Below are 22,746 nucleotides of genomic sequence, written 5' to 3'. Positions count from 1 at the left end.
TGAAGAATTACAGCAGAGCAACAGGAGAGGAGAAGCTGTCATGTATGTCCGTGTTCAGTTGCTGTGGGAACTTGTAGAAAACAAGAGTCAGATAAATTTAACTGGAGAAGCAGATGATGCATTCCCTCCAGTTGCTGCCACTTTGGCTCTGAAAACCCTAAACACTGTCCCCAGAGGGACCAACCTGCTTGGTTGCTTTACTTCCATTTCCTACAGCAGACCTTATGCACACTGTCACTTGTCCCTGATGTTCTTGACTGGTTTGAATATGATAATGAGCTTGCAGGCGGGTTTCACATTTTCCTGACTGGGTTTTTACTGTGCTTCATATGTTTTCTGATTTTACTTTTTTTTTGTGTGTGTGTGTCTTTTCATGTAGAAAGAAGAAAGGATGTAGTCATTACTTCTGAAACTCCTGCTCTTTGACTTGTTAGTAACCAAAGCCAGTGGGTGGCTGAGTGTTGTAGTCTTTTGGCAGTCACCTTCGCTACTTGTGTCAATGTTAAGGATACATCTCATTTCTAGATGCTGAGAAATTCGAGTCTGTAATGTCAGTGTCTGTTTTAAGGAAGGGATTTTAGCAAAATAGTCCTAGTTAATATGTGCATTACTTGGTTTCTCCAGATTCTCCATGGTGTTTGTACCTGGCAGCACCTTTCAGTTAGCCATGAGTGAGGTACAGTGGAAGCTTTAGCACCCCAGGGTGCTAAATTTAAAGGCTGATTTATGTTCATGGCGTTAACTGAAACACAACTACAAAAACACCTCCTGAAGTGTTATATCTTGTGTCAGAGCTAGCAGGTTCTGAGTGTCTCCCCTGCACTGTGCAATGAGTACCAGCCCTGAATCCTCAACCTTCCTCCTCACCACATCCAGTCTGATTTAGGAAATTTTCTTTATATCTTGACTTTGATGGGCTCAGCACAGGCATTAACGGAGAGGCTGTGTCCATGAAAGTTGCCTGATGATTTATTGTGTGTTTTACTTTGGAGAGTCTCTGTAGGGAGGCTTGGGCTTTGTGTCCCACCCCTGTGCGGTGCCTGTCCCATGGAAATGGAGCACAGGATGGTGCATGGGGCGTAGGTGGTTGAGCTCTTCTCTGTGCTCTTGGTTTGTAGATAAATTGAAGGCTTCAGTCAGCATAAGGGCAGTTTCCCAACTCTTAACTCATTATTACTACTTATGACTTCAGCGTTGACAGCTTGCTCTGGGTGTTCAAAGCACAAAGCAGAAGCTGATCCCCGCCCCGAGGACTTAAATTATGAAGTAAGAAGTGTCCCCTAAGAACAAATGCGTTTGGTGGTCTGCACCAAGGCAGCGCTTGGGGAGCTCGGACATGCACATCCATATCCCTAAGCTGTCTTGTTTCCCTGAGCCTGTGTGCTAAAGAGGAGCTTCATTTCTGTAGCCCAGTTCAGTTTAGCAGAGCTAAATCGGGAACGCTGCAGAGCAAAGCACTCCATCCATCCCAGACAACGCGCAGGACATACCGGGATGCCTGCCCCAGGCAGCTCCATCTCTCTGTGCCCATCTCTGCTGACTGTGGAAGGCTGCAAAGGCGGAGCACATGGCTTGTTATGGGAAATCCTTGTACGGGGTGGCAGATGTGGGCAGTCAGAGGCTTTGCATGTTACTCATTAATTCCTTCTAAAACCAAGTAAATCTGCTGATGAGTGATAGCATTTCAGTCTTTTGTAATGTTGAACTAAAAAGATATGGCAAGTTATTGCCTGCTATGATGAGGCTGTTCATCCTTGTGCCAGGGATCACTAGGGCAGCTTGGTGAGTGCTCTCCCCTAAGGAGGAGCCTGCTCTCCCTTTCATGTGGGATTTTTGGTGAGTGGGGCTCTAAGCTGTGTCCCCAGTACCTTCTGGTATCATTTACATTTAGAACTGTGGTTTTTGTCACCCATTCTTCTGCTGTGGTGTAAATGGGGCACTCAGGTGCTGAAAATTAGTCCAGAATGTGCCTCTTGGGAATGGGGGATGTAGATTTTTAGTTTTGGTGATTAGCACTGCTCACTCTGATTTCTGGATTAAATCAGATTCCTTCACATCTGCCTGGGTGCCCTCATCTCATCTGCAGTGAGTGTTTAAGTAGGTTTTTGCCTCTTTAGCAGAACCAGGCAGCAGCATCCTCCGTAAGGAACTGATCCCCTAGCAGATCTCAGAGATGCAAAGCCTTTCCGACAGCTCCCACTGTGCTACATGAGCCCATCCGAATGCTGTCTCCCCCAGGGTCTGCGCACGGCGACAGACCCTGACAGTCCAAATCAGCAGATACTCACGCAAAAGCCTCTTTCTTCTATTGTTGGGGGAGCCCAGAAAGTATGTAAGGAAAATGCGTCTGCCTCCCTTGTGAGCTGTGTGTTAAGTGCTGGAGGTCAGTGAGCCCCACGCGGCCCCTCCGGCTGCAGAGGTCAGACTAATGTGTGGCAAATGGAGACATCTGAGCAGGCTGGTGGAAGGAAAATGATTTTCCTCTCTTTGTTAGGAGAAGTTTCATTAAGGAAGAAAACGGGTGCTGATCCTCCACCAGGCTAAATCCAGAATTCCACCCTGGAAGCCAGTGGGTTTACTTTGATTTTATGGAAAAGCAGAATCTGACTTGCAATCTTTAGGAGGAAATTAAAAAAGCTTTCCCTTCCTGCATTGGCTAGGTAGGTGACCCATTGTCATGTGGTGGTCAGAAACCAAGTGCTGTGCTGAAAAATCAAAGCATTAAGGCAATGCCGATGGAGGTATCCTCACCACGATAGATGACAGAGACAGAGAAGAGCAGGTCTCTCCAGGGGATAAAGGTGCTCTCATCACATCTGCATCTCCATGTGACTCTCCCAGTCCCTAGGGTCTTTTCATGGTACACAGAACAGTTTTCCTTTCTTACTTGTACTTTTCCAGACTCCGGTGATGCTTGGGCTGGATGGTCCATCCTCACCTCGGAAGGATGCCGTGGGTTTAGAGCAACGGCTCTCCTGTGCCATTAGCCGACGAGGCAGTGCAGCCTGGAAAGTGACCCCTCTGGCTGGCTGTAAGGGGAAGGGGCTGGTGGCAGGGTGCTCAGGCTTGGATACTCAGGGGCAGATTTCATTTCCCCTCACTTCTCCTGCCAATCTAATTTCTCTTGCTCGCTGCTAATTTGCTCATCCAGATGTTTCCAGGTGGAGAGAAAAGTGCTGTTAATTGCGGGGAAGCCTTGTAGGCTGTTTAAAAGCTCTGGCTGTGCTATATGATTTTTGTGCGCAGAGACTTTAACCCTTCAGACTGTACCTGAGGCTTCCAAGGGGGATGGCCACATTTTAGAAATCAAGATAACTCCTTTCCAGGGGGCCCGTTTCATAGTGCCTAACGCGTGTGGGCGCAAACTAACACTGATGATCCTGCTGGCTTTCCCTGCTCATGTTCTCCGCCAGCCATTCTCTCTTCATTCCTATAATTTCTTTGGCTCAACCCTCTAATCCCCCGTCTCAGCTGAAAATTTCCTCCCTTTTTTTTTTTTTTTTTGGTTGCTTTTTTAGGGAATTGGTGCAAAGTTGGATACTAACTTTTCACCTTCCTCCCCTCCTTAGCAAGCAGCAGAACTCCTCCAAATCCAAGTCTGTTTGGGAGCAGAGGACCAGCCAGATCCGGATGCACAATTTCCGAGCCAGCTGCGAGGCACTGTACAACGAGCTGGATCCGGAGGAGCGGGTGCGTTACGCTACCACCCTTCACATCAGGCCAGACATGAAGACTCATTTGGATCGGCCGCTGGTGGTAGAGCCGAGGGGTGAAGGGAGGAACAACATTAGCAAGTTGAGCCCTGTGGATGTGCAGGAGGTGGAGCAGACCAAAGTCAGCTCTACTGATGGGGCAGAAGCTCCACGAAAGCACCACCGGCATCGGGATAAGGACAAACTGGGAGAGCAAGAAAAGGGTGATGTGACCAAGGATGAGAATGGGGAATCTGGTGCCAACAATAAGGAGGAGCGGCACCGGCAGCACAGGAGCCGCAGCAAGGAGGTGGAAGGGGGGAGTAAGGAAGGGAAAAGTGATCGCAACAGGAGTCAGGAAGGGGGAAAGAGGCACCATCGCCGAGGGTCAGTGGAAGAAAGTGCTGAGAAGGAGCACCGTAGGCATCGGACTCACCGGCACTCTGCTGAACGGCAAGGCAAGGAAGGCAACGGGACAATCAACGGGGCCAGGAGCGAGCGACGTTCCCGACACCGGGGAGGGTCGAGGTCTGGGAACCGGGAAGGAGAGCCTGGGTCTAAGGGTGAGAATGGAGAAGAGCCTCACAGACGGCACAGGTTCAGGAACAGGGCGCTGTCAACGTACGATTCGGTGGAGAAGGAGAACGGGGAGAAGGAGGGGGAGGCTGGCGAGAAGGAGCACCGGAATCATCAGCCCAAGTAAGTGAGTGCTGTGTGGCCGGACTAGTCCCTGGGACAGCTCGGCAGGCATGAGACCCCAGACACATTTCAGGAAATTACTTATTCCCTTCCCCATGGTGTTCCCTGCTGTTCTTCCTGCACTCACACCAGCTACCACTATAACTTGCAGTTCCATTTTGCTTAAATCAGTAATGACAGAGGGTCCCAAAGATGATTTTGGTCCATGATGACCCATAGAATAGCTCAGGTTTAAGGAAGGAAATATCCTTGATGTAAATACCAACAGACCCTCTAGGACATAACATGGAGCAGAGAATTTCACAGCCTCTGAAGGAAGTTTCTGAGGGACATATTTTTAAATGGCATCCAGTCTTGCTTATAGCCCTTTGGTTTTCTTTTTTTATGGGGAGCCTGTCAGCTGCATCACCAGTTGTTACAGCACGTGGCTTCTTCCATTAAGAACAATCATGTACCCCATTTGGTTTAATTCTTATGTAAGTCAAGTGAGAAAAATAGTACTCGTGAAGCATTTAGAGTAGTTAATAAAGAAGGATAGATTGCCTTTTCAGCTTTATTAGTCTGATGGAAAAGAAATTTCACTGGGATTCTTTAGAATAGAGTTCATGTCACCATGGAGAGCTGTGAGTGGCACTGAGATAATAATTTTCCTGCCTATATTATCTTCCTTTCAGATGGATTTCAAAACACTTTGCATACTGTTTAGTTTGATCATGTGCACAAGCCCACTTTCCTCTTCACTGAAATATAGCCACTGCTGCAGAGGAATGCAGAAGCTATTTAGCTGCTTACAGCAACATTACAGAGTGGTTTAGGACTGGAAAAGAGAATCATCAAATTTAAATAAGGCCTCAGGAGAACATTAAGAAACAGAATGTCAGACTTCATTCAGAAACCAGCTGATGCTGCAAAGCTAATGTCACTGTTACACGCAAGTGCCACGTCGTCCTTGCTTATGAACCTCAGTTCCGAGTCTTGTTAAATTGAATAGAGTGACGTTCAGTAGCACAGTTGTTCTTCATGTTGTGCTTGGATGTTGGTTCAGAAGGTCACAGAGGAAAAGGTCACATACTGTGCTATCAGTAAGTTGTCCTGCAGTCTGTGACTTTTCTGCAAAGGACTTCCATGAAGAAAACAGTCTATGAAACCTAGTAAGAGGTGCAGCATCAGGGTACATATGTTCTCTGAATCCTTCTTGGGCCATGTTTAATAAAATATGCTTTTCTACCTTAGGGAGAATCAGTGTGAGATTGAGGCTAGTGGAAGTGTCAGTGTCCCTGTGCACACCCTTCCCAGCACCTATCTGCAGAAAGTGCCGGAGCAGCCAGAAGATGCTGACAACCAGAAGAACGTGACACGGATGATTCAGCCACCTCTGGACAAAACCACCACTGTGAACATCCCTGTCACTATCACTGCCCCACCGGGGGAAACCACTGTCATACCAAGTGAGTGCCTTTGTCCCCCTGCTTTTTTGCTATGAAATTGCCAGGAAGGAGCTAACTTTCCAAGGAGCTAGCAGCACCCACTGCATGATGGGGGCTCTCCTGGTCACCAGCATTCTTGCAATAGGTGGACAGGAGAACTTGTTGATATAGGCTCTACAATTCATGCAGCCTGCAGGAACCCAAAATGGGTTCCTGGGCCACCTGGGTCACCTAGTGGCTCTGGAAAACACCACGTAAAGTTCCCTGGAGATGGCTTACCCAGAACACATCCAAGTATCTTCGCAAAAGAGAAAAATGAAGGAGCAAGAAAAACAGCAAAATGTAGTAACTGAGAGCTGCGCAGCAAAATAAGCAACTTCTGCAGCAAACTGGTCAAGATCTTGTTGTGAGCATGGGAGTAGGTCCTCTGCTTTATCACCTTCCTCTGCTGCCATGCTTCAAGCTCCTGCTCCAGCAGTGCTGTGCTATGGTTCCTCAGGTGTCTCAGGGGCCTGACTGGCCACAGACCCCTCAGCAAAGGACAGGGGAGGCAGTGGTATTGCATTCAAGCCCACAGTCTGAATTCATGCTTCTTGGCTTATTAGCTGACCCCACTGTGCAGCAGCAGGTCTTTGATGGCTGCACAGCCATCACAGCATCCATCATGTGACCCTGCTGCTTTGGGTTCCTGCAGGCTATGTAATTTTAGAGCTTCTTGCAGTCCTCTGCATCTCAGTTTCAGCAGATCCACCCCAGCTTGTCCTTTTCCAGAGCTCTGTGCCTTGGGTCTATCAGCATAGATTTACACTGTTTTGCAGACGGTCCCAAGCTCATTGTGCCCATGGTTTGCTCTGCAGCCACCCGGACACCAGCCTGTTCCGACCAGCTTGTGGCTCATCCCTGGCAGTGCTGGCACAGACTTGAGAAGTCTTGAGAGATGGGTGTGCCAAGGGGGATTGCAGTGTGAAATCTAAAAGGTCCACGTTAGATTGCAGGCTGTCAGGACTCTGCTTTCCAAGAGGCACAGCCAAAAACTAGGGGTTTCTCTGCATGCTTTTTCACTGTGTTGTCAGTCACACAAGACTCAGTTGGTTTTTTTTTCTTTTCTTCTTTCTTCTTTTTTCTTAAATTGTAGTTTTACTATATTGCAATACTGAATTCCTGTCAATCACAATTTATCAGCCTCTCTCTTTCCTGACCATTTCCTGTGTTATCTGGCTTGAGATAAAATAAGGACTTTATTGAACATGTCACTCACAAAATAATGTCATTTTATTACAAAATAAAGCAAAAAGTAATAAAAACCTGCACCTAACACATTATAAGTGGGTGGGGTTTTTGGATTCTAGGTTCTGTGAATTAATAGACAAGTATATATATCTGTCTAAGAATTTGCAGCATAAAATGTTTTCCAGTTCATATAGTGGAAATTATCTTAAGTACTTTATCCTATAAACCCACTGCAAGTAAACTTATGATGGAAATTAGAGAATGTATTTCTAACCTTTGGGAGTGAGGTTCAGAACAATCTTCTACAAGGGGATCACGTGAGTTGAAAACCTGATGTGAGATGGAGTTTGACAACTTTATACATGGGAAGCCCTGCCAAAACTGGGATGCACTATGCAGGCACAGAGCTAGGGGGTCCAAGAAGTCCCTTCCAAGTTTCTGTTCCTAATGCTGGGAAGTTCAGCAGTCTTAGCCCCCAAATTATTAAAGCTTATCTATGAATTCGCTCTTTTACACATTCCAAAGCCAATTGTGCTACTGATCTATGGGAGAAGATACAGAATTATGCAGTTGGTTAGACTTACTGTCTTTTTTTCTTTCCAAGGATCCCTAGCTGATCCTCTCTCCTTAATAATCTATGATATTTGGAATGGTATTTCCATCCCCAGTTTGGCAGCTCTTGTATAAATAAGTGTAAGGTTTCTTTGTTTGTCTGCATTGAGCATCTTCATTTCCTGGCCATTTCTGATATATTGCTCATCAGTGCAGCAGTTAAGGAGTATAATTGCGGTGTATAACATACTGTAGTAAATAGCAGTGATAATAATCAAATGATTGTTCATCACATTTAATCAACATATTCAAAGGCTGTTTGCTATCCCAGCTGCATTGTTTGCATATCCAGCTGTTGCAGGCAGCCTGCTGTGTGAAGGGTGCAGATACATTTTTAACTCTCTCACTTCTGTTTCCTTAAATTCACATTTCAGTGAACAACGTTGAATTTGAAAGTAAAGCAGAGGAGAAGAAAGACGTTGATGACTTGACGAAAAATGGGCCTAAACCAATCTTGCCTTACAGTTCCATGTTTATCCTAAGTCCTACAAATCCGTAAGTCCTCTGACTCTATAATACCACTTATGGGTTACAGGTACTTCACGCATGGGTATTCAAAGCAATAACATTAGCTTGATCTTCAACTCTGCCAGTCAAACACATTGAGAAATTAAATAAAAGCTTAGGTAGGCTGTGGACCAGATGCTGCCTTTCAGCTGGGCTTTCCTGGCGGAATAGATTGCCAGGACAGGGAAAAGATGATGCTTTAGGCAGACCCTTCCTAACTGCCCTGCTGACAGTCAGGTGGGCAGTTTTTTGCTCAGTCATAGATCAATAAAGCCTGGGAGTAGGGACTATCGCTGGAAGAAGACATTATCAGGAGACGTAGGTTGGGGGCTGTTTTTTATGTCAGCAAATACTTGCAGGTTCCTCAGCTGGAATTCATGCTCTTTCTTTACTAGTACCGTCGCATCACTGAAAACTTAGAACTTCTGGGAAAAAGTGAATATTTTTCATTTGCTAAGGCTGAGAGTACAGCTTGTGGGATCTGTTGGGATTACAGCATTTCTTCTGCTTCAGGCATCTCTGCCTCATGGGGAGCTTTGTACTCAAAGCCTGTAAATACTGAATGTGTAGCTCTGAAGGGCTGCAGGACTAGACAAGAGCAGCAGGGGTTGTAATAATTGTAGCATGAAGGCCTGTGAGTAATTTTAAGCAATAACTTAGGGCAACGGAGGGCGTTTGAAACTTCTGCCAACCCAGAGATCTGCTAGGAGCAGATGTGATCATTTCTCTCTGGCTCAGGTAGGCTTGTTGTAGATCCTAGATGTCACTCTCTCAGGTTGTACTCTGCATGCTCAGATTCCTAAGGTGAACTCAGGCCTTTCCTTTGGCAACTTGATTGAAGAGAAGAATGAGTGCTTCTACACCTCCTGCTACTCAGGACTGTGACGTCATGGCTGCCTATGCAGTCGGTGGAACAAAATGGGCTGCTTCGTGTACTCATCTTTGATATCAAAAATGCATCTGTGATGGAAGCCATGGTCTGGCACCCTGGGACAGTAGGCAGGCTGAATACTTTCTTTAAACACAAGTGCCAGCTGTGTAGTTCAGGCTACAGCCCTGCATGCTCCAAGATGATACAGCTATGAGCACAGAAGGAATTAATCAGTGGGAGAAGTTAGAGACTATCTCTCAATGCCAACTGTGAGGGAGAATGACCCCAAACTACTGCTCATCTAATCCCATCTCCAAAGGAAATGAATTGAAGACTCAAAATCTGCCCCTTCTGTCTCAAACTCACAAGAGAGGCACTTGTGTTTCCCCTTTGCCTTCTGCAGCCAGCTGCCAGGTAGACCTCAGGACGCTTTAGGATAACTGAGCCAAAAGCCCAGAAAGTTTCCCCTCTTCAGAATACTGTGATAGCATTGTGCTATTTCAAATAAGGCAACATGTCCTTTGGATTCATGTAAAAGGCAGCTAAGGGAAGGGCAGAGCATTAGATGAGGTGCACTTATAATGTAATTATACTTTCTGGGTCAAATTTGAATTATGGGGCTTGGACCCTGTCTGGTTGATAAGGAAATAGTATTTCCCTAATATTTGGTAGCTCAAGTCTTTGTGTTGTGGAGTGATCACCAAAAATGAGTGTTAGCTGCAAAATGTCTGCTAAAGGCAGTATTGCAGAGTGGAAAGTAGATGGTCCCAAGCCCAGAAGGGTCTGAACTGAGGAGTGGACTGGGCAGACAGAGAAGCAGCAAGACTTTTCTTTTTTTCATACGTATGCTTGTCTTCTCTCACCTCATCCTACAGTTATGACCTTCTGAGGCTCATAGTCCAGGATTTGCTATGTTGTTTCAGTCATCTTACAGTTTTCTCCAGCACACTCCCTCCTCCCCCCAAAACTGTACTAAAAGACCGTTGAAAAAACAAAGTTCACTGGGAGAGATGTATTATAACACAGGGCCAAGGGGAAATAACAAGACAAAGACCGAACTCTAGGAATGTCAGCAACTTGTTTTTCTTCCTCTGGGCAAGATGCAGACCCAGCTGGATCCCCTCAGGTGTTTTGGCTGGTGCTAACTCTCAAGAGAGGTCTTTCTGCTTTCTGGGGTATGAAGGTTTTCACCACATCTGTTGCTAACTATCTCCCTTCCAAGCCCCGCTGGGGATGCATGACCCGGGTGCTGCTAGTGGGCAAAACAGTTCTGAGAAGCATAAATGAAATGTATTACTTTCCAAGTGCCATCACCCTCTTAAAGCAGACATGCATTTAAAATGATTTCTCAGGCACTACTGGCAGTTTACAAATGCTCCCACATCTCACTGCTGGTTATGAATGATGAAGATTTAAAAATAGGGACTTATTTCTTTGATGAATTGAGTTTGATGCAAGAATTACAGTTACAAATGTTACTGAAAATGTTGCCTTTCACTTCTAGGGATTCATGGAGCACATAGATGATAATATTCTTCTGTCAGATTGATAACCAGAGTTAAGGGATCCACAAAAGCAGTTTTCTTCATCTTATTTTGTATCAAATCTGTTTCCTTGGTATTTGTAACTTTTTTTCATTCTGAATCTATTAGCAATCCAGAGAAAAAGAATATATAAGTAGACGTGAAAAATAAGTTTTAATTCTAACTGTTCAGATATTTGCTTAGAGAAAATGTGATATAGTAACTGAATTACGTTCTGAGATAACAAGGTTGTTGGCAAGTTACACGTATAATTTGATTCTCAGGCAGAACCTAAGTCTTTTATTCAGCTGACAAATATGGTGCAAATGTAGAGTTCTCTGTGCAGTTAAGTACTTGTGAATTGTGGTCAGATACAGTTATTAGCTGAAATTTCTGAATAGTTTTGCATTGCTTAGGAATTGAAGCATTTGTCACTTTTTTTGGACACAATTTGTGAAGAAAAAGATTAGGTTAAAGTAATCAAATATATTACTGTAAAGTATTTGTGCAGCTTATAAAGCATATCTTAGAATAAAGAGCAGACAGAGGTACTTGGCAAGAGAGATACTGGTAGAAGTAATACTCATAGTTATGAAGCCAGTTTCAGCTAAGAGTCTCAAAGTGCATAGCATATATCTCAATTTTAAAGGGATTAGTTGATATTAAAAGGATTTCAAACCTAGTTTTGAACTCGCAGGACTCCAGCCTGTTGACTTAAAAGTGAAAAGGATGGGGGAGTATATAAACATAATTTGCAGAATGGAGTCTGAATGCTTGAAAGCTCTCAATGCCCTTTTGACAGATAAATATATGTCATTGCTTTGCAGAGGGGATAGAGACCACTGCAGAGATGTTAAATGTCTTTCAGTCTCACCACAGACCTGTTGCAAACTGGAGTTTAAAGCCATTGATCCTGGTTCTTATTTTCTTACCATTATTGTAATAGGAATCCTAAAGGTGATATTCCTGATGAACGTTGTTCTTCTGCCAGTCTTTCATACCACTGCACTTGACTTACAGGACCTGCAATAGCCCTCCTATGTGCTTATGTTGTTTGCAGGATTCGGCGTCTGTTCCACTACATTGTCAACCTGCGCTATTTCGAGATGGTCATCCTCATAGTTATAGCCCTCAGCAGCATTGCCCTGGCTGCAGAAGACCCTGTCCAAGCCGAGTCACCGAGGAACGATGTGAGTACCAACCAACATGGCTAGAATAAAGTTGTCCTACTTCTCCCAGAAGTTATGCACATGGCATGTCAGTTCCCGTCTCCAAAGGATAACACGGTGCACTGGCAAGTGCAAAACTGGAGCTTTCTTTAATAACATCCTCAAATTAGCTGGTTTACTATGTCATGGTTTAACCCCAGCTGGCAACTAAGCCCCACACAGCTGCTCACTGACTCCCCTACTATGGGATGGGGTAGACAATCAGAAGAGTAAAAGTGAGAAAGCTGGTGGGTTGAGATAAAGACAGTTTAATAGGTAAAGCAAAAGCCGCACATGCAAGCAAAGCAAAACAAGGAATTCATTCACCACTTCCCATCGGCAGGCAGGTGTTCAGCCGTCTCCAGGAAAGCAGGGCTCCATCATGCGTAATGCTTACTTGGGAAGACAAACACCATCACTCTGAATGTCCCCCCCTTCCTTCTTCTTCCCCCAGCTCTATATGCTGAGCATGACGTCCTATGGTCTGGAATATCCCTTGGATCAGTTGGGGTCAGCTGTCCCGGCTGTGTCCCCTTCCAACTCCTTGTGCCCCCCCAGCCTGCTTACTGGTGGGGTGGGGTGAGGAGCAGAAAAGGCCTTGACGCTGTGTAAGCACTGCTCAGCAGTAACAAAAACATCCCTGCATTATCAACGCAAGCACAAATCCAAAACATAGCCCCATACAAGCTACTATGAAGAAAATTAACTCCATGCCAGCCAAAACCAGCAAAAACCACTATTAAAATGCTCACAATTCCTGTCCCTTTCCTGTGCTTCAACCACATCCAAGTTTGAGAACGTGGAAATCACTGGTTGTTTGGCTGGTGTGACTTATGTGGAAGAAGCCTGCAAAGCTTACACACCATTCAGCAGTGGGGGAAAGGCTTCCCCAGTCACAAGCCAGGGCTGACATTGTCCTAAGATCTCCTGCTCCTGCTAGAGCAGAGCCTGAGGAACTAAAGCCAGGCTTTTTATCTTGGTGGGGCATGGTAGCAATCTCTTAGAATTAGTAGCAAATCTACTTATCTATGGCTGTCAAACCAAACTCGGAGACTTTATAGATGGTTGCTGTTACAAGCAGAAGTAGGAGTGCGCCACCTTTTACATGAGAGCATGCAGCCCAGGAGAGTTCATGAAGCAGATAGCCCGGTGTCTATTTTCAAGCACATTCACATGAGGACATTGGCACAGAGCTGGTTACAGTTACGTGGACAACAGGGAGTCTACAGAACTGAAGGTTACGTATAGAAATTGCAAGATGCAGTTGCCTAATTTTGGACTCTTCAGTGTAGATAGTTGCAGTATGTGGATATCACGTGATATTTATATTGTCTTAATATTCATTCGCTATGTATAATCATATGAATCTGACTGTGAATAGGTGCATCCCATCCACAGAATTATGTTAAAATTTAGGAGATCTATAGATATTTGAATGGACTGATACTGTATTTACCAGGACATGTACTGAGGGATCTGTGTTCATCCACCCCTTAAACAGATTAAGGAACTGAATTGCTTCAGAGCACAAGTTGGCAGACCAGGTTAGAGCAGGAATTGCCTGGCCTGGCCTCCTGCTTCTGAACCTGGTCAGTATTAGCTTTTTCCAGAGGAGGATCCACGAATCCTTATATCCCTAATGAGCTGAAGTAGCTACGAGCAATCTCTCTTCCTCTTCCTTTAATAACTGTGGAATCAGTTTTACAAAAAGGATTTTATCACTCTCTTACTCTCCCAAGGTCTTTAATAATACTATCATCAGCTACAGCAGAAGAGAAAGCCAGGCTGCTACACAGATGCTGGCAAATAAGCTCTTTAGGAAAGGTTATTCAAATATTTTGATTTGAAATATCCATTTTGCCTTATTAAACCTGCCATATATGCAGGTGCACTGAAGCAACGCATGGGCCTGCATACTGCAGTCTGGCAAGGACTGGAAAAAAAGTTGCTCTTTAAATCAGGTGATTCAAGCTTGTGCCTAAACTATTTGAAAGGCTCCCATCAGATGATACTTACCCGTTGTAGCAAATAGACCATTGCTAGAAAAGACTTTTTACTCTTTGCTCATATGCAGATTATTTCAGTGTATACTCTCCCCTGATATGCATTTCTCTTTCCCATTTAGGCTCTGAAATACTTGGATTATATATTTACAGGTGTCTTTACCTTTGAGATGGTGATCAAGGTAAGAATTTTTCCAAGCGGAAATGTTCACCTCCCCTTTCAGATTTACACTCATCTACTTCTGGGAAGCTGGAGGAAGAGGGTTGGAGCATGACAGAGCTCCCACAGTGCCTGGAAAGGTGGTGGTGATGGAAAGGTTTAACTCAGGAGCAGCACTCAGAAGTAGCCAGTGCACAACAGATGCCTTTCTGTAGCGGCTCTTCTGGTTTCTTTAATCTCTCATTTTATGGAGGAAAATAAGGATATCTTTAGTAGCTGTGGTTGTGTAAGAGGATAAGAAATGTGAGTGCCTGATGCAGAAATGTCTGTGCATAACTAAGGACACAGGAGCTGATAGACCTTACTGAAACACATCCGATTCTTCCCTTCTCCTTTGATGCTGATCAGGAATATTAATAGCAACTGATTCTTGGTCTGTCGTGTTTCAAAAAGTTGAGGAGTTATCTTTTTACTTTACTCAGTAGGGTGATAGGTTTTGCTAAGACTATGGGGCAGTAACTTTCCAGAAAGCACAGTTCTAATAAAGTCAGGATTTATTCTTGGGGAAATGATGGAGTTATTTTTTACTGTCAGAGCAAGATGCAAAAGAGGTGCAGAATAAAAAACAGATTTTCCCCTTGTTTGTTCAGTAGAAGGATTTGAAGCTATGTGAGGAAAGCAACCTTACATGGGCAGTTGTAGGCTCTCAGAAAAACAGATGAAATATCTAGCATGCACATTGAGACTCAACTGTAGAAGATCTTTAGCAGCATTGCAAGGAGAGGCTCAGTCTCGTGCAGAAGCAAGCCAGGCTGCTACACTGAGCAGCATCTTTCAGCAAGTGCTCCGGAGCAGGTGTATTTCTTTGACTGTTGCATTTTGCTGTGGGTCTTCCCATCCTCTCTTTGTGTTTTATTGTGTAATATCCTATGCCAGTTGTTAATTCCTACTAATCTGGTAGGATTGGAGTAGAATAAAATTAAACTATTTGGATGTTTCACACACAGATTGCTGTTGCCATAAATTAATGCATGTCTGTGCAAAGAATCCTATGTAGCAGCTAGTACTCTTGTCTCTCATGCTTTTGGTTACGGTTTATTGACTTCAGCTTCAGTTTTGACAGAGCTCTCTGTGCCTATTAGAGATGAGCAGCTTGACTAAGTATCTAGATGTTGCCTTGCTGCTGTGAAGCCCTGAAGAAGAATTTGTGAAGGGTCATTTATCAAGGACATTCCTCTGTACCTTGGTCGTGTTGATTTGGTACTTGTTTTATTAAAACTCTTTCTTTTCACGTGTTTCATCTGAAGATGATTGACTTGGGGCTGTTACTCCACCCTGGCTCCTACTTCCGTGACCTGTGGAATATCCTGGACTTCATTGTGGTCAGTGGGGCCTTGGTGGCATTTGCCTTCTCGTAAGTACTTTTTCCTTAACATCCCAATTTCTAGGAAATAAGTTGCAGAGGAGGCAGGACCCTGGCACAGAGCTAGTTGAAGCGTAGTTTTTATGGCTCCATTTCTCAGCAAAATGTTCAATTTCTGCCCTTTATCATCTTATAGTTGGGGGGGGGAGGAAGTTCCCTAAATTTGTGTTGTAGAATCTCTTGAAAATTCTCCCAGCTTTAGGGAGAGTCTGTTCACTGTTCATTCAAAGATTAAGCCAAGATTTTTGTGATCATTTGGCCAACTTCTTTTCAAGGACACATTGTAACAGTTTGTGGCAGTCCAGTGTCTTCAGGCAATTGTTTTAAAAATTGCTCTTCCTATGAAAAAACAGTTAATGAAATCAGCTGATAACTCAGCAAACTCTTTACAAAAGATTATTTCTACAGTGATGGATATTTCTAGTTCAGATACCTTTGGTATTTCTCTCTCCTCCTCCTCTCTCATTCAGGGTACTTGCATTTCCAGAGAGTTTAACTTCTAAGGCTAATTGCTCCCTCCCTCAGTCACAGCTCTCTATTTATGACATTAAATAATGTTCCATGTGCTTCTTTAATGTCATGGAGAATTTTGAGCAAGAGACACAGAGGAACTGCTTTTTAAAAATGAAATTATTAGCTTTTTGTTTGAGCATTTTTCTCAAAAGAGACCAGAGGAAGAGCAATGCGGGTTCTTCAGAACTTGGGGAGCTCAGAGTTGGATGATGGAAAGAAAATTTCCATGTGTAGCTCTGGGCCACAGAATAATTGTCTTACAAATGTTTTCCTGAGAAATTCTAGGAGATGACCTGGAAACAGGCTACAAGACTTGGTCAGTTTAATCTTCTGCTAAATTAGCCTTGAGTAATTACAGTGAACATTTAGCAGCTCATGCCCAAACTCCATTCACCTGTTTGTTGACATGATGATTAGAGAAGGTGAAGAAATTAGCGGTGTTTTACTTGCTAATGAGAAAAAGCATTCACCTTTGTCAAGGAACTGCGGAAGCGTGTCTTGTATATTTTAGACTGACAGTAATTTTTAGGCAGATGGCCATATCCGTTGCTCCTCTTACGTGCACTGCTGATGAAAAATACTGCCATGTCCCTTGCAGCACAAAAAGTTACGGGGACCTTTCTGGTAACATTGGCCTGGAATATTTCTCAGGATTTTTTCATTTTCTGAGGTGTCAAAATTCCTTTCGTGTTCAGCCTGTGAGATTTGTAGTTTAGATCTTCTATTCTTCTTAGTAAATGCTGGATAAAAATGTCTAAGCTAATTTGACCAAGGAGTGGATGGAACAAAGGAGATGGGATTGACATTGTTGGTAGGATTTTTTGAGCCAGTTGAGGAGTGACACTTGGCGATATTGGGGTCTGGGCTTTCTGTGCCCAATCCTACACCAAAGAATTGTTTAGATCTTGGAGCAAGTCATGTCCAAGATAAATTTATCAAAGGGACACTGTCCTGCCCTCTTTAAAGACTTTGTCCCTATTCATTAGAAATCTGTTTTTCAGAGTAGCTGAGTACTCTGTTGTAAGCAAGGTTGCCTTGAAATGGAATTGCTGGTCTGGTCTGGTGGATGTCTTGCTTACCTAAAATTTGACATCCAAAATGAGGCTGCTTTTTAAGCTTGACTAGACATATGTGTGGCTTAGTTTCACACATGAAATATATTAGCATAACATCTTTCAGAACTGGATGTGGTCAGACTGAGTTAAGCAAAAACTGACTAAAAAAAAGGTTTATCAAGTAAACAGAGCTCTTCTGAATTGAAGAGAGGTATAAAAGTAAAATAATATTAATCACAAGTATTAGTTTGCAAAACAATGTTACCCAAGCCTGTGGTTCACTGAGAATTTCCCTTTTCCATTAAGAATTCAAACTTTCAAGGCAAACTGGGAGAAGGGGCATTTTGTGAGCTCTTCAGAGCAACTCTGTGTGCTGTGAGGACAAACATCAGGGTTTGCCTTTAAAACATCTTCTCTTTGAACAAGATTTTTCCTTTGGACAAGTTATGGATTGAAATGAATAATTTTTAATCTTTCTGAGTCTGTGCTCAGGTTTTCTATTGCTCACATTGGGCCGTGAATATCTAACAGCACCTCATCAGCCTCTAAATAAATTACTTGCACATCCCCTGACTGTGCCTCATAATAGTGTGCCCCAAGCTGCTTCTATTTTACATGCTCTTTGAGTAAGTATTGAGCAGGGATTTACAGAAATTGAATGCAAAAAACCTGCCTGCCTATTTATTGTCTCCCAGATTAAAGTGAGTCAAACCTATTTCTGAGACTTCGAAAAATTTGAATTTCTTCTGTGATTTTTCTTATGACTTTAACCTCTGCTACGTGTCCATGTTTCAGCAGGCAGTGAGTGTTGATGTCCAATTCAGAGAATACTTGCAGTATCTCTGGTCTAACCTGAGAGCAGGAAATCCAGTCATTCGTACGAGATGACTTGCTTTCTGTTCCCGCTAGTCCACTTATGAATGCTAACAAGTCTCAGACTGCTCATATGACAGTTGGGTAGATAGTCATGTCCTTAGCTCAACTGCGTTGTTTGGTTAAACCAGATGGACGCACCAAGCCTGCTGAATTTTGATAATCCTGAAAATGAGCTTTTGGAGAATAAACTCGGTAATCTTTGTTGTTTTGTTAGTGGGCTTTTTCTAGCAAAGACTACAGTCCTGTCACTCATCAGTGTCACTGTAAAAATGTATTTAATGTGGCTGTTACCAGTTTTTCTGTTTGCAAGAATACACGATTGCCCCTCAGTGGGTGTGATTTAATTCATGCATGTTCTTAACCTCATTGGTGTCCAGTGAAGGTGATGTGAATCAACTTCTTGCTGAATAGACATATCACTGAAACCCTAGGAAAAACAGAGCTCCCTGAAACGATTCCATCTGGAATATTGCAACAGCCTATGTTTGTTTAGGCATACGAGATGGTATCAGTCATTGCTGCAAGGTTCATAAAATCCATCTCAGCCTCTCAAACTAGCTATCAGTCTACTTTCTGCCTGTAGCTCTTTAGAAGCTATTCTGTGCTTGACTGTAGTTAAAAAAAAAATAATTTTTTAAAAGAAGGGTCCCAGTGAGATGCTAGAAACTTTAGTAATACTGATGGTGATGATAATAAAATAATGTTTTCCATTTAGCAATGTATTTCAAAGAGAAATTCCTTGCTTTTTCTAGAGATAAACATGCCACAAACATACAGACATGTTTTAGTCTTTAGGGAAATAGAAGTAGAGGAGCTTAAAGCAAGCTAGCAAATTTGTCATCAAAATTTATCAGCCCCAGGTGTAAAATGTACTTGTTCAATAGAAATAGCTGATGAATAGCAGCAAAGAGATTGCATTTTAAAATTTTCAACAACAGAAAGGTGGCTGAGATGCACAGAATTTCACACTGCTCTTTGAAAAAGCAAACAGCATTTGCCAAACAATCAAGGTTATTATCTCCCTAAGTGTCAGGAGGATGAAGGTATATTTGCCCTGTCTGCTTGTCAGTCGAAAGGGCTGAGGCACCCTGGGGGGATGTGTGGGTATATGCTGTATAGCCAATCTGTTGCTTCCTTGCTTGTTTATTTTTATGAACATTGAGTTGGTGGGTGTGGGACAGGGGATGGGATTATCTGCCAGCACATATCTGTATGTGCATGGGATGCACTGTATAGCCTTATGTTTCTGTTTGTCATTGACTCTGCTCTTTCTTTGTCTTCTTCTTGCTGGAATCTCTCTCTAGGAGTTTCATGGGGTAATATGTTATTCCTGTCTCTTGCTGCACTGTTATGCCTGTCAAATGTGTGTACACACACTTGCCACTGTGGAAACGAACCATGTTACACCCATTGCATCGACTTCTTTGTCCCTTTATTACTCATTATTCAGTGAAATGTATTTTCCCTTAACAATCCTCATTCATCCTAATTTTGTTTAAGCAGAGGATAGAAGCAGACTAGAAAGCCGAGTAGACCAGAGAGTCAGAAACCATGATAAGCAGATATATGTGTACCAAAAAGATTTGAGGGGATGACTTAGTAGGTACATCATTAATGTGTGAGTTGCAATTCACGAAAATCTTAATAACTAGCTTTAAAGAAGCAGTTTTATTCTCATTCAGAGGATTGCACCTCTAAACTGCATTAGCGGTGCTGGAAGCTTCAGGACTAATTTTGTGCAGTCTGGACAATACGACCCAGCTGGGATTCAGGCTGTCAGCCTCTGACATTGGTGAAAAGTCTTTGACATGAAAACAAGGTGTAGAGACCTTTTGAGAGGTTGGCAGGGGCAATTTGTAAAGAAGGAGGTAGCAAAAGTTGCATTTAACCATCTGCAAGGAGGTGACAGTTTTGTCATTGATGCGGTACAGCACAGCTTTGCTTCGGGGACGGAGGGGAGGCAGAGCTGCATCGTCTCACACCACAGTTTCAAGCAGGGCGGGAGCTCAGGTGGGATTCTCCACAGCAGATAACCCAGAGGTGCAATGAAAAGGACATAAAGAAAGGTCTTTGATGTGGTCCAGGAAATTGGGTATTTGTTTCTTCTGTCTAGGAAGCCAGATCATGTAGATCCTGGGAGAGGGTGGCTTTGTGCTTGGGCAGAGTTGCGTGAGCTCATTTACTCTTTGGTGGAGGAATTCACTTTCTGCCTTGGGGACTTCAGGCAATTGCAGAAGGCAGTGACTCCACCCTACTCTGAATATTTGATGACATGACTCTAAGAGGCCCATGTTACGTGAAATCAGAGCTGCTGGCAGAAGCAACAGAAACAAGAAGCTTCCATTATAAAGAACTATTAATTTTTTAAAGGATCTTTTATTTATTAAAGGAAAAAAGACCATGCAAAGCTCTTTTAAAATATTTTTAATATTTTAAATAAATGAGCAGCAAACTCCCCCAGAAAAACAGAACTGGCCTAATGCAACCAGAATTGACCTAATGCAACCAGAATTGACCTAATACAATTTTTTCTTTGTGGTGTTTGGTTTTTGGGTTTTTTTTAAGTCATTGGGCTTCTGTTCACTGTCTGTTTTTATCCTGCTTGCTCTTCTGTACTTCTTCTGAATTTTATAGTTGTTATTCTGCAGTCGCCTAAGATCTTGTCCTTCCATAGCAATTTATTTTCGTTGTGAGAAATACTCTGGTCAAATGTGTGCTTGTATACACCTTTTGACTGAATCCTAGTTCCATCTGGACCTTTTATTTTGTGGGACATCTCACTTTGTATTAGTGATATAAAAACCAGTATTTCAGAGGGGGTTCTTAAAAACACCGAAAACAACCCTTAAGGTTTTATTTGACAGGCTGAAATAGTTGCAGAAGCTCCATTTAATTAAAATGCAATTTACATCATTCTAGTTTGGAGTACCAGTCTGTTGAAAAAGCTTTCTCCTATAGCAGGAACCTTACTGTGACAAGAAATAAGTATGATTTTTCAAGATTCTCTATATGACTTAGATCATAAATCCCATTAACATTTAATTGGCTCATACTCTTTGTTTGCTTAGGTGCCTGAAAGGAAAAAATAAAAATCAATGGTTCTTAGTGTCCTTCATTCAAGCAGAAGGAATTTTGTAGGACTGGAGCTGTCTGCCCTTCACCTCCAAGCTCTCAGTGCAGTCATCCACACACCTCCCTGTGCAAGGGAAAAACAGCTGCTTCTCTCAGACCCAGGAGGAAGGATTTGCTCTGCCCCACCTATTCACTAGTCCCCAGTAGGTCTGTTTAACCTTCCTAGAAATATTAAGTCCACAGAGGTTGTTGCTTCAGGCTTGTGAGACCTGAGCTAGCTCCTTCAGAGCCAAGAAGTTTCTCTGTTCTTGTCTTGAACTTTCCTTCCAGGAGGCCTTATTAGTACAGTTGTTATTTAGTGGAAATGCATGGCAGTGTAGTAAATAGGTGGTTAGGTCTCCTGGAATCAGGAACACTGGAAGACAACATGCAGAAATATTCTGTGGTTCTGCTTGAACCCAGGTGAGGGCTGTTGAGATTTATTAGTTCAGCTGCTACCTGCCAGTGGCTGTGCGGCTAAGCTGGGCTGTGCGTGTTAATCTGCAAACCAGAAACATGGCCACAAATGATCGAGAATTGAATATAGTTCTGGGCCAAGGTATTCCACCACTTTTTTCCTCCTACTGCCCCAACCACATGTCCCTTAACCCTCTCACCTTCACTCTCCTCTCACCTCTACTTTCCTCAGCTCCTACCTCTTCACCCTCTCTGCTCTGGCTTCCTCATCTAGTTAAACCCCAAATGGCTGGGCAACATGGAGCAACCCGAGTGATCTGCTTGGCCTTGCAGAGGGGAGAGGGCCAAGGGAGAAGCAGGGGCAGCCAAGGTGATGGGCATGTGCTGGGTGACCATCAGCCGTGGGGACAGGCTGGCTGGCCAAGCCAGGTGTACCTCCATCCCGGTAACCTATTTCCCCTACTACTTCCCTCCTGCCACTGACTGTCCTCCTCAAGAGGCTGAACAAATTGTTGTACGGCCAGGCATTGCTAAGGATCAGACAAAGCTGCCTGGGGAGTAGGTGAGCTCCAGTTTGGGTGGCTCAGCTGGAGGCCATGGTGACAAGGAGACGGCTGCAGTGACCGTGGCAGGATTGTTGCTTGCTAGGAGTTGGTGATTTGAAAGCAAGAATGCAAAGCCAAACATGGGCCAGATGTTCAGTTATGCTAAAACCTGAAGAGAAAGCCAGTAAAAGCTATGTTGGCAGTGTCTGCTTCATCTTAACCAGATTAAAGAGTCTCTAATGCGAATAAAAAATAATTTATTTTAAATATATAATAGTTATTTTGTGGCATTAAATCAGTCCTGTAACTCCATGAGTATTAGCTCAGTCACCTGGATTTACAGCCATGCCAGCAGTCAGGATCCATCTGCAGCTGATTAAAATGGCCCTGAAGCAGCCCTGAAAGATGAGATAGGGAGAGGACAGGTAAGCATCCATCCTGTTCCCCCTCTCCTCCATTTCTATTAAATCATGTGCAAAGGCAACTTGTGTTCAATGTATAAGTCATTGGGATACAACCCATGGCCTTCCAAAAATTCCTTGTGCCTCACTGCTTATTGCATTTCAGGAGAAGTGCAGTGACTGGTAATTGGAGAAAGAGACCGGAGATGAGACAGGAATGCATGTTCTAGGTTGCAGATTCCAGTCCAGTGTTAGTATTGAGTAGTACAGTATTAGTACTGAGTTATTAGTCTTTTAGAAGTGGATAGATTGCAAAAAGACACCTTCCAGGGCTGAGCAAGGTCAGCCAGCCACGAAACTGGGTGGTTTCCTCTGCTCTTGGTGCTTATCCCTTAGCATAGTGCATAGGGGCTGGCTGCTAGCAGGGTGGGGGAAGCTTTGCAATCCGCTACCTGCACATACCTCTTGTGGGT

At 43.6% G+C, this 22,746-nt stretch overlaps 1 protein-coding gene across 10 annotated transcripts in view; it reads left to right on the top strand.

The window, feature by feature from the left end:
• CACNA1B (calcium voltage-gated channel subunit alpha1 B) overlaps positions 1-22,746 on the top strand; it is a 310,095-nt gene that overhangs the window by 220,944 nt on the left and 66,405 nt on the right. For all 10 annotated transcript variants that reach the window (XM_052815098.1, XM_052815096.1, XM_052815094.1 and 7 more), the window contains 6 exons: positions 3,570-4,391; positions 5,625-5,839; positions 8,035-8,155; positions 11,622-11,751; positions 13,895-13,954; positions 15,240-15,346. In XM_052815098.1, the coding sequence (XP_052671058.1) occupies positions 3,570-4,391; positions 5,625-5,839; positions 8,035-8,155; positions 11,622-11,751; positions 13,895-13,954; positions 15,240-15,346 (1,455 nt within the window). The remainder of the gene's footprint in view (positions 1-3,569; positions 4,392-5,624; positions 5,840-8,034; positions 8,156-11,621; positions 11,752-13,894; positions 13,955-15,239; positions 15,347-22,746) is intronic.

Source organism: Harpia harpyja, chromosome 19 (genome assembly GCF_026419915.1).
Source record: "Harpia harpyja isolate bHarHar1 chromosome 19, bHarHar1 primary haplotype, whole genome shotgun sequence".
Taxonomy (NCBI): Eukaryota; Metazoa; Chordata; class Aves; order Accipitriformes; family Accipitridae; genus Harpia; species Harpia harpyja.
The sequence above is the reverse complement of the archived record's forward strand: the minus strand, read 5'-3'. Positions and strand labels throughout refer to the sequence as shown.